Raw genomic sequence first — 12,952 nt, 5'->3', positions numbered from 1 at the left:
TTAATAATGTTGTAGTATTAGGTACCCTAGCAAACAAACTTAGTGACCACCTTCCTAATTATATAATGTCGACATATTACCTCACAGCAAAAGGTTCTCAGGTTTGATTCCTGGCTGTGATGCCTTCTGTGTGGAGTCTGCATCACCTCCCCATGTTTGCTTGGGTTTCCTCCAGTTACTTTGATTTCATCCCACATTGTAAAGGCATGTAGTAGATGGATTGGACACTCTAAATTGTCCATACGTATGAGTGTGTGTGCGAGTATGTAGTGTGGAAGACCTATAGCAACAGGGTAAACCTTGGCTCTAGATGATTGTCCCCGTTGAAGCAACACTTTTGAGCCGATATGCAAAAATGTGAAAAAGGGGTTGTAGATGTATGGATGGATGGAAATACCATGGTAAGGGTATTATCTTACAGAAAGGGAAGTGATTTAAGTAATCGCTAAACTCAAAAAAATTATTTCGATAAATAAATACCACAATAAGGATAGTAACTGCAGGGTGTTATACTACATAGATAAACTATAAAAAAATCAAACAATTCTACAGATAAATACCACAATAAGAATATTAATTGCAGAAGAGGAAGACACCTGGTTGGGGGGGGGGGGCAATAAACATTGCTCTGATTGTTCTCAGTAAAGGTAGATTCACACTGACCTCAGATGGGTACATTGTCAGGAAGTAGAGGGACCACCCAACAGACATGCCCACCTGTGCCAGAATTAATTGGTTCCATTTCTGTAAATGCATTTATAAACACTGTAGTGGGAAAATGGCAGGGGGTGAGATTTATTCATAAACAGTAAAAGAAAGGACATTGTTGAGAAATCTTACTTAACATGTCTTTTCACTGTTGAGTAGAAAGTGAGAGCATTATCAATAGACTGGCAAACTTGGGTGATGGTATCAATTTTCACAAAGAGACAGGAAGATATCTTCATTTAGATGTGCTTCATGATACTTAGCCTCCCTATGAAGGCCTTTGCAGTATATTGCTGGAAACATCATCTGAGAGTTAAACAGCTTTCACTCCAGTGCGACCAATATGGATTCCATCCTGGATGCCTATTGGAAATGTGAAATGTAATACTATGAGTTACAGCACCTCAAAAACTAAACTACAATCCTAACAGAAAAGAGCAAATTCTGATTCTTTCGCTTATAGTTTCCATTGGCAAAATATAGGAAGGCCAAGATATTTATAAATGACTTTGGCTTTAGTCTTAGGCTAAAGATTATAGTATCATGATCTATGTTAATTATGAAAGGTGTAACAATTGATTGGGAACAGAAAGGCCCTCGGTTTGTTACCGCCCATTTATATTTACCATTATGATTAGCAACAGGCATTACCATTTGAAGAAGTTTAGGATGAGTTTTCATAAGTACTTGATGTTTTATTTGAAAAAATGGAAATTTCCTTTACAACTGTCCTCATTATTTTTGGTGTATTTTATTATCCTTTCACAATTTCTGCTATTTATTTAACACAAGATGTTTTTGGCCTAAACACTCCAAGAACCAGTTGCAGTTCCACAAGAGTGGACATAGGTAATGGTTCACAGATTTTCTCAGCTCTGCTAACTGATGTCTTTATTGAGCCCAAAACCCCCTTTGTGTATGAACCAACAGACCTCCAGCTAGAATTCCTGATTGCTACAATGCTGGTGACTTCAACAAACTCATTGGTCAGTTTGAAATAAAACTGAAAAAATACAAAAGCATACAGTGAGACAATATCTTCATTAGTATCCACCTCCAAGTTGGGTGAATTGTGCATAACAAAGCTGTCTGTGCAAAATAACTCTAACACGGACATAATGAATCAATGAAAGGTAATCAAAGAAAAGAACAGTTTGAACATGTGAACGTTCTGATTAGGCACAATAAAATCACAAAGATGAAGTTAAAAATGAATTAAATGATCTATAGAGGTCTAGCTAGATGGCCGCTCTTTGACAACATTCACAAAGATAATACTTTAAGATTTTCTTCTTTGTAAGGAGTTCAACCGAGAAAATAATTACTATGAACAAAGGCTTCTTTAAATTCTGAAATGCCCCAAATCTAACTTGATTGCAATACCAATTCTGTATATCCACAAATGATAACAGCAGGCATTATTTTAGATTTAAGATCCTCAAATTTATTAGAGGTCTTGCTTATCTCCTCAGTAGGCCAGTCTACATTTAGGTCTCTGCCACATCTGGGCTATTTGAAAAATGTAAGATCCAGTAAACCAAATGTATCTAAGCAAGTAGCAATGAGGTATGAAAGTCATTGGAGCAACAAGATGCCAGAGACTTTCTTCAACTTCTAACTCTATGTGCACAAACTGATGAAATCCAAAAATAAAAAGACAAAATGAATCCCATCACAAAGGAAAACACAATGTCCAATATCCTCACCAATAGGACAGCCATCCAATGTATTAAGAAACTGAAGAGGTTGACCTTTAAATTTAAAAAAGACCTAGACTGGTTAGCAACATTCACCAAGGCCACTACAGATTTAAAAGATGCCCTTTTTCATATATTAAATGCATACACTGTTTCTGGAGATATTAGAAGCAACATCAGAACAGCTGCATGGATACATACCAAAGTAAAGATATTGACTGCGGAAAGGGAAGTTACTTAGGTAAACTATAAAAAGAATATCAGTTCTACAGAAAAATACCACAGTAAGGATAGACACTGCAGAATGTGAAGCTACTTGGGTAAACACTAAAATCAAATAAATTGTATGGATGAGTACCACAGTTGGGACATTAATGCAGAAAGATTAAACAATTGGATAAACTATAAAATCAAAAACAGTTTTGTGGATAAGAACAACAGTTGTTTGTTTGTCTTTTTGACTTTTCCTGGTTAGGGGTCGCCACAGCAGAACTCTGGTCCGCTAATGATTGGTGGATAAGAACAACAGTAAGGATACTAATTTCAGAAAGGGAACTACCACAAAAGCTATACCACAGAATATGAAATATATATCAACAATAGAAACGCTTATCAAAATAGAGCTACTGCTACTCTACATAAGTAATTAAGGTAATCCTTTAAGTTTGTAGAAAATTATCAGTAAATGCTAGGAAAATTAGGATAATAATGATAATTCTTTTATCTTTATAGCTCAGCAAAATAAGGATAACAACATCTCTTACTTTTTTACAATTACCAAAAGACTAATGCAGGGGTTACCTACTGTAAAACTCTCCCTTAGGCAATCTTACAGATACAGATAGGAAACAAACAGCTAGTGTCTTGGCTTATGTTTTCAAGGTTTGAAAATTCCAGTAGTTACATAATCTTTTAAATAACCTCATCAGTTTGAAACAAACAATCAAACGCATCCTGTAGTGATTGTCAAAAAATATTTAAATTAATTTAAATGAACTAATTAAATACATATATATCTAAAAAAACAAGCAAACAATAAAAACAACAACATCAAAAACAAACAAACAAATAAATATGCCCTCATGATCCAGACCTGTCTGCCATGTATTCACTGGGAGAGACTAAGCAAGGAAAAAGCAGTCTGTTCCCAAAATGTTCCTTGTTCAGCTCATTCATATTTCCTGCTTCGCATCAACCCATCAGCCTATTTAACTCTGCATCACTCACCTAATTAAAGTCTCTAAGACAAATGGATGAACTGAGGATAAATCACTTATCCTAATTATATCATGGTTGCATCTACATCCAGTCTCATTGCTTGTTATCTAGCTTAATGCTCATCACAAGCAGGAAAAATACTGCTTCATATATGACATTACAATACTTGGTTATACCTTCCTGTATACTACAGTAACACAGAATGGTCTCACATATCAAATGTCAAATATCAACAGCACAAACTCACAGCCTGGAACAGCCTTCAAATAGTCTGCGACCGCAAAATCAGCAATCAAAATATCACTTCCTGGGGACTTTGACACTAATCAACAGCTTAATTTTAGCTGTCCTTGTGTGATCAAAGAAACTAAGGAATTACAGCCAGCGATATTGTAAGATTGAATAAAATTCAGTTACTGGCTAGTAAGTATACTGCCTGGGTGCCAGCAAAGAAGAAATTTAGAGAAACTGAAAGAAATCAGCCAGAAAAAGTGAAGAGAAAACATGGGCTGGGAGGAATTTTGCATCTGTTCAGTGAAAAGCAGTTTAAGTTCCAGCTTTAGTACAATTGTTGGCTTGTAGTAATTTAGAGGAAAAATAAATCAAATGTACTCAGAGGTGATTCAAATAAATCAGACATTAAAGGAGTACATAAACTCAAATAAAAGGCTGGAATAAACATAAGAAGCTAACTATTCAAATGAACAAGATGAAACTGCAAAAATCAAAGTCTGAAATTAAGAAAAGGCTGGCTGAGTATGAGACTTCTTAAAAAGGGCTGTTTCATTATGGTGGAGTTAGAAGACAGAGCACTCAGAGAAAATGTTATATTTTCTGCTGTACCAGTAAAACTTGGAAGGAACAGACTGTATTAATTTTATGAAAGCAGTAATAAGCAAACAAACTGGTATTCCACAGCAGGATTTGTTAACTGAAAAGTTAAATTGAGTATATGCTCCAAACTTGGCCACGAGAAAGCAGCTAAGACCTGTATTAGTAAAGATACAATCATACCAACAGAAAGAGTAGATCCTGACAAAACTCTGGTAGAATGGAAAAATATTAAAAATTGGAGACAGCAGAGTATTTGTGAAAAATGATTATTCACTGTACATCAGGCAGAAGAGAAGAAAATGTATCCCAACAATCAAGGACTGTTGAAAGACAAGTGTGAGTTTCAGGCTGCTGTATCCAGCTTGGTTGGCTTCATAATATTTTTGTTCCGGGGGATCAAAAATTGATTGGATGCAAAATAGGCTAAAGAGGAAATAAAAAAATTTATGTAAGAAAAAGTGAAAAGTGAGCCATCAAACATCAGGGGATTTTGTTTCGCATTCTTCTGACAGAAAATAAAACATTTGAATTAATTAGAAGAATCAGGAGTACCTTGGACTTGAACCAGAAGCTGGTGTTGGAAGAGGGAGATGATCAGGAAGATGCCCAGCGATACTGAAATTAGTGAATAAATGTGAGACTATAAAGCAACAATTACTTTTGTGAAATTTGACTTTGCAAGAAAAAGTGGCTGAAAAAGACTGGACTTGTATTGACTTTGTTAAGCTTGTGGGTGAACTGTTAAGCATATAACCATGTTATGTCATTAATGTTTAGAAGGACACTAAAAGGGAAAAATGTAACTGCAAATAAAACATTTTTGCTCTTGTTAGTATTTGTATAAAACTTTTTGTGATACAAACTGCATGTTGCATATATGTAGGCAGTTTTGTGTAGTGTGTAGTCAGGGGTGTTTTGAATGTGAGGGGGGTCTTTTTAGAGACTATTGTATCTATTAAAGATATTAAAGTTAAGTACAAACATTTTATGATATAAACTGCATGCTATTTATATATATTTAAGCAGTTTTGTGTAGTGTGTATTCAGAGGTATTTTGAATGTGGAGGTTTTTTTCAGAGACTGTTGTATGTGTTAAAGATATTAAAGTTTACAAGTACTGTTTTAGTTATAAGAAATATAGGCTTTACAGTATAACAAGAGAATAACTTTTTTAATGTTAATATGCTGTGATCTTGGGCTGCTGTGTTGGAGGTGGGTTGTGAAAGTGCACTGATTATATTATATATTGAATTAAAATATTTTCTGTTAGTTTTACATGGGTGAATGTCTAGATTTATGTGCTTGGTTTAAGCTATAAATCATGTTTTTGTATGCAAATAGACTTGAAAAATAGTAATAATAAATAACCACCATGAATACTAAGTTTAATACATCTGCATGCATATTAGCTTGTTTTTTTTTTCTTTAGCAATGTTCAGTGCATATCAAGAAGTCTGACGCTGAAGGCAGCTGTAAATTCTGTTCTGAGTAAAATTTTACAAAGATTCATTGATGACTACTTTTGCATGGAGACGAGCTGTCTGCAGGGGCAAACAATTAATCTTGAGAGTTCTGGGCATTCTTTGTTATACAAACTTTAAAGGTAAACTGGCAAACAGTTTAATGAGAAATAAAGTTTTAGACTACGGAAAGTGAACAAGAGACTGTAGTCTCCCTAGCTGCCTTACTACTTTAATGCATTTAATAGAACAGTCTACGATTTAGTTTTATTTAAAGATAACCAGTGCACTTTTTCTTAGGGGTAAAAGTTAATGGTCTCTGAATGCATACAACCTGTTTTTCACACATAGAATGGGAGCAGAGATAGAAAACAGCACATAACAATTCGTGTAAGTGGGAACACAGGCTGCAGCATGCACTTTAGTATGGGTAACCTTCATTTTAGGTTAGGTAATGCATCTGGGAGCAGATGTTGATTTGGTTGTTTTTACCTGGAAGGTTAAACTTCATCTTTTTGAATATGTAGATTACATTTTTTGAGGGTTTTCATTAAAGTAAAAAAAAGTCTTGGTTCAAATGGGGATGAGAAGAAAAAACTGCATAAAAGATCAGCTTACCACATATACATTCAACAAATCTGTCATATATAATATATGAGAACAAGAGCTTTTTTCTCATAATGGCTATGCTATCTATATTATCTTGGAATGTAAATGGATAGACAGCTATAGACAAAAGGGAATGAGTACTGAATTATATTAAGAAATACAAACTGTGAATTTGCCAATGAAATATTTCAGGATGGCTATTCAGTAGAATATCAGGGGTAAAGAAAAAGGGGAGTAATTATACTAATTGCCAGAGGGGCTTCAGTAATGTTGGGAAAGATAATAATGGCAGATTTGTAGTAGTAACAGGCTATTGGTAAGGAAGGAAGATTATGCTGCCATATATGTATATTCCACTAAAAACTGCTATTATGGAACTTAAGTAAATTTTAGAAGAAATAATCAGCAAACTGATTTAGCAAGGAGTATTACTTACAAGTGGGGATCAGAACTTGATTTGCAATAGTGAGGATTTATCAGAGGGACCAAGAAGGGAAAATAAAACATACCTGCCTAACATACAAAGCTATGTCAAACCCAGAGCTGTTGGACATGCTCCACTTAAAGAAATCCCAATCCCTCCGAACTACATGCTCTAGGGACCTAAATCTTGTCACCACAATAAACAGAACATGCTGAAGGGATAGATTCCTGTCCCAGAGACTTCCCATACTCTGGAACAAACTACCTATCTATATCAAACAAAGCTCCTCATTAGCACTCTTCAAGAAAAATTTTGATGATTGGATGGGAGATAGGAAATTCACCCCGGGGATCACTTCTGTGGCTCTGCTTGACAGAGGCACAGGAAATAATTTTCTTGGGTGGCAAAAGCTAGGGTACCATTTGGCTTGGCTTATATAGGTCCTAGGGCCAATAGCCTAGTACATACCTATGAACCTATGAACCTATAATAATGGGAATCTGACAAAGCAAGAAGAGGCACAAACACAGAATGCTAAAGAGAAAATAAGGGAGTATCTGGATAATGTACACGAGTTTAAAAAAAATTGCTGTTAAGCAATTATTTTTTGATAATAACTCCATAGCACAAAAACTTTTACCACAATGACTTGGGCAACAGGAATGATAAAGGGTTGTTGCCAAACTTTGGGAGCTTATAACAAGAAACATAACCAGAGATCCTGTAGAGGTATTAGTGACATTTCAGAAACTTTATGAAAGTTTGTATGAAGCAGAGGAGTGTGGATATCAAGAAAGAGCACAAATGAAAATATTTATGGAAGACTTAATTATGCCAAGTTGAGAGTTAGATGAGGGTCAACAACTAACAGCTAAGTTAGGAGGAGGTGAGATAACAACGATGATATACAATCAATCTTCAGGAAAGTCTCCAGGAACAGATGGTATTCCAGTGGAAATTTGGAAGTTAAAAGGGAATAAAGTATTAAAGATCTAGAATATTTTGTTTAATGGTATTTTAATAAGAGATGAAGTACTGACATATTGGAAAAAAGCTGTAGTAGCTGTATTAACAAAAGACGATCAAGACCCATTAGCCTGAGCTTGTTATAGACTCGTTTCTATTTTAGATCATAATTATAAATTGTTTATGTCTATATTAGCTAAAAGAATGGCAAAAGTGTTGTCAAAATTTAGAGATATGGATCAATGTGGTTTTGTGTCAGGGAGGCAAACATTTGATATTACTGGAACAACAATGATCTGAAGCAAAGCAGAATGTAAGAAAAGACCATGGTTGTTGGTCAGTCTTGGTGCAGAGAAAGCATTTGAAAGACTAAACAGGGTCAGGCAAATTTTTATCAACCAGAGGAGAACTTGTGGACAATAATTTAAAAAAGAGTTGAAATTTATCTGGGAGGGGAAGAGGGCAAGACTTAAGTGTGATAAAATGATGCTTCCAATAGAACAAGATGGTTTATAATTACCTGATCTGAAGACATATTTTAGAGCTACACAATTAATGCTTATATCCATAACACAAGCAGAAGGGTATCATTCAAAATAGAAAGGGAAAATGATGAAGTAGGGTAGAAGTTCAAGAAATAAAGAAAGAGTGGGATTTTGGATGGAGATCCTTAAGAAGAAGAATAACAACCATACAAAATATTTTGTTTGTAAAGTAGCAGAAAATATTCTAACAACTAAGCCAACACAAGGATTGTGAAAATAGATTTTGCCATTAGGGCTGAATGCAAGTAGGGGTTCATAAAATATGCAAGAGGGGGTTGAAATATACTAGAGAAAACTGACAAAGGAGCTAAGTTACTGGGACAAATAACAAGAGAGGGAAAGGTAATAGAGGGGGATGGGGCCAAGAAGAAATTTGGAATGCAGGCTAGAGACTGCTTTCCCTACCAGGGATTGTTATTAGAGCACAGGCAAAGAGAAAGGGATAGGGGAATCCTAAGTGAAAGACCTGCTCTGGTGGAGTTTCTGTTTGAATCTAGACCAGAAGCTGCTGTTACAAAAAGGATAATTAGTAGGGCATATACAATGTTGCATAATAACTATAAGAACCAATCAGAGGAGGTGAGAAAATATTGGGAAGACAGACTAGAAATCCAATTTGCAAGATAACAATGAGAGGACATACGCATGACTTCCAAATATGCAACAAAGTCCAAAAGGTTTAAGATCTTTGCTTGGGTGCATTTGCACAGGTATTTTATACCCCAAGCAGACTTCAAAGACATTTTCCTCAGATCAATAGCAAATATTGAAGGTGTGGTATGGAAGAAAGAGGTAACTGGCAACATATGCTTTGTGAGTGAAATTAGTTGGTAGACTTTAAAAATCCCTACAGTGTACTCTGTCAGCAATATTGGGTGAGCAAATGTCCGTCACTAAGAACATGATTCATTCGAGCTAGGACACAGGATCTGAATTGCCTAGACTTAATAAGGTCTTATTAAGTTTAATTCTGTTGGCTGCCAAAAAAGCAATTACTAGAAAATGGAAATCAAATTCTAAATCAACTGTATTTGAAGTACTGAATATTATATAAAAGCGATAAAATAACTGGAAGAGGGATCTTTAGGAAAGGGAAGGAGCAAATTACATAGAAATAAATTAAAATTATGGGAACAATATATGCAGAATAATATTCTACAGGAGGAGAAGGAGTGAGGTTTAAGGGAAGGAAGGAATTAAGCAATTTATGTAATATTGGACTGACGACAGTTACAAAGAAAGAAAAGATGTGATGTATGTAAATGGAAAAATGTTAATATAATCCGATTTAATTTCTGTTAATATATGTTTACCTATATCTTAAGTGATAATTTAATAAGAGTGTTTAAGAAAAGCTTTCTTCTTGCCCTATCTATCCAGACTATAACGCTTGCCTCCTTATTGCAATAGGTAACATATTCCACCACCTACCAGCACTAAAATGAGTTTCCTAATATCTTAGTTCTATGAGGCACAATATTGGCCAACAAATTGTTGTTTCTGGTATTCATTAAATTCCCACCTTCATTAGTACCAACTCCTATTGCAAACAAACCATTTTAAATATACTTCTGAACCATTATCAAATCTACCCTAATAAACCTGCAACTTAAAGTAAAAAGAGACAATGCTTCCAATCGTCTAGCATAATCCCGCCCTCTCAGACTGTTGTCTTGTAACAAATGTTGAATTATCTGTAATTTCTCATATGTAAACTGTTATAAAATAAACTACAGCACCATACTCTATAATGGGGTGCACAATAGTTTTATAAATTGACAACAACATCTTATCATGTCTAATTGAAAATCTTCTAGAATGTTGCCCAATTCATAATACCATTGTCAGATAATAGCCAGAAAATTGATTCCAGATTTAAACCTATCATCAGTGGTAATGCCCAAGTCCAAAAACACTGCTGCTGAGCAAGTAACCATATCCTATGTGAAATCCAAAAGCATTTCAAGATGTGAAAGGAATATTTTTATCTTACTCATATTGTAAATGTTTAACTACCTGATTGCAGTAAACACTAAATTGTTTCACTGCAAGCCAAAGGATATGAATGTGTTAATCCATGCCTGTTTAAACATTTAACTATTTGACTGAAATTGACTGAAAATAGTTTTACCTATTTTAATATCATTTACAACACTTTCTCCCCAGGTCCCCTCCGAAAATGTATTGTTTCCAGCAGGGAAAACCTAACTAACAAAATATAACTAAGTAAAAAAAAAAAAAAAATATATATATATATATATATATATATATACATATATATATATATATATATATATATATATATATATTTTTTTTTAGTATTCATAACACTGGATGTTTGAAGGGAAATGGTTTTTACTGCTGTGCCAGTTTTAGATATGTGCTTTCTATCATTTATTAAATAATAGGTGATTTTAATGCAGTTTTTAGAGGCTCAAATGGGCTGATATTTATGCAGGTTTCTTTTATTTTTATAGGTCCAAAACTAACTTCATTTCCTGGATTTCGATTTCCTGAAGAACATCTATCAAGTTTTGTCAAAATCACACCTCTTCAAAAAATGCAGCTTAACTCATTTACTGCAAGTATGTGGATTCAAACCCAGACCCAAGGAAAAAAGACTGTCCTTTCCTATGCTACTGAGGATAATGCTCATGAGATGGCCATTAATGTTGGCTCAGATGTGGGACTATGGATTGGAGAACAGTTTGTAAGATTCCCTCTAAGTCACAGCTCTGAAGAATGGGTTCATTACTGTGTAACATGGACATCCAGCTCAGGAATGGCTAATTTATGGATAAATGGTGTGGTAGGAAAGGGGAAACTTATTAAAAAAGGCTATGCAATTAAACAAGGTGGCAACCTGATTCTTGGAAAAACCAAGCATCTTCTGAATGGGAGTTTTTCATCGGGTTTCATTGGTGCCATCAGCAGTGTTAATATCTGGGACCGTATCCTGAGATTTTCAGAGATCAAAATGCTAGCACATTGCAGGGACAACAGCATGGCAGGCAATGTTGTAGGTTGGGGGGCATCACCCGTGGCATTATATGGAGGTGTGATGCTTGTAAATGACAGTGCTTGTCTTTGAAATGCCATTATTCTGGTTCTGCTGATTGTGGGTCAGTGATGACGCAAGAAAGAATGATGTTTTAAATGCTATTGTCTATAGTTTTAGTAGTTGAAATGAAAAGGCTTGTTACATTTTTGTATATTTAATAACAAATTTGTTAAACAAGATTCATATACACTCTGAAATGTGTTGCTAAATTCAATAGATTTTTACCCTGATGTGTACTTGTAATAGTCACTGCGTAACTCACTGTACTTTATCCATGCCTTTCTCTTTTGTTTCATGAATCATTTTACAATGTTATACTTTGTAGTTTTCCACTTGTGGCTTTCAGTTATAATATAGGGTGCAATAACCAATCCCAAGTCTCAGCATCTCTCATTATACAGCCCATAGTTCTTTGTACTGATTCTTCGTATATTGACTACATTAAGATGGAGACTCACAATATGTAAACACAGGGAGTTCTGTGGTATGATACACTTTCTCGAGGCTAAGTGTAACTTAATAGATAATACGACTGTCAGGGATGAGAATTATGAGATTTGAGTATAAAAATGCAGGCACCGGTTATGTGAAATGTAGGATCTATGGGTTTTAAATCCTGTACTACTGCCACCACCTTTTTGAAAACCTTAAATACGTATGACAAGTATACACTACTGCCTTCTGTTTGACCAGCACCTGAAACACCCAGACAAATTATATAGTGTAAAACTGCAGGAAAGAGTTATAAATATTGGCACTCCAGTGTTTCATCTACCTGTCTAATAACAATGCCTTTTAATGAAATATTACCAACAGTAACTGAGATTTAACAAAATTATTTTTCATGCACACATATAGTGATTAACATGAAGGGCTACTGATGCCATTGCAGTGCTAGCATCTGTTTTCTGTGTAGCCAGTTCATGCTGACACCACCCAGATGAAGTCTAGTACCAAGGTTTCAGTCACTGTAGACTCTTGTAATGAGCTAACTGCACTATTAAATTATAATACCTTATAGTTAGCCTGTCTTTAAAAACTTCAGTATTAGGGTAATAACTCAATAGCCACTTTTGTCAACCAAGTTTTTTCATCTCTATATCTCACTTTGGTGGTATTTTTGGTGTTTTATTGTTTTATTACCATTGTTGGTCATGTTTGGGTTTTTTGTTTTTATTTTAATTAATATAAATTGAGTTTCCTTTTTAAAAATCTGGAACTGAAGGTAACAGACAGTCTATCCTTTGAATACCATATGAAAGAAATCTATCGAGACAGTATCATTTTTTTTGTTTGTATGAAAAGATGTCAAATCAAAGTGTTTTAATGTCTCTTCCACTGTTTTGAGCCCTTGTTAGATCAAAAATGGAATATGCTGTACAAGTCCAAAAGATAGATGCATGGCAAAAAAATATTAAATTATTGAAAAC

General features: G+C 34.7%; 1 protein-coding gene across 1 annotated transcript in view; it reads left to right on the top strand.

Moving 5' to 3' along the window:
- The window catches only part of LOC122794968 (serum amyloid P-component-like), a 349,508-nt gene extending 337,614 nt beyond the window's left edge, over positions 1–11,894 (top strand). Inside the window, exon 7 of the mRNA XM_044063560.1 lies at positions 10,939–11,894. Within this exon, the coding sequence (XP_043919495.1) occupies positions 10,939–11,552 (614 nt within the window). The 3' untranslated portion in view covers positions 11,553–11,894. The remainder of the gene's footprint in view (positions 1–10,938) is intronic.
- The last annotated feature ends 1,058 nt before the right edge of the window (positions 11,895–12,952 follow it).

This window comes from Protopterus annectens, chromosome 2.part1 (assembly GCF_019279795.1).
Source record: "Protopterus annectens isolate FY-2018-M chromosome 2.part1, PAN1.0, whole genome shotgun sequence".
Lineage (NCBI taxonomy): Eukaryota > Metazoa > Chordata > Ceratodontiformes > Protopteridae > Protopterus > Protopterus annectens.
Note: the sequence above shows the minus strand (reverse complement) of the source record. Positions and strands in the feature narration are given on the sequence as shown.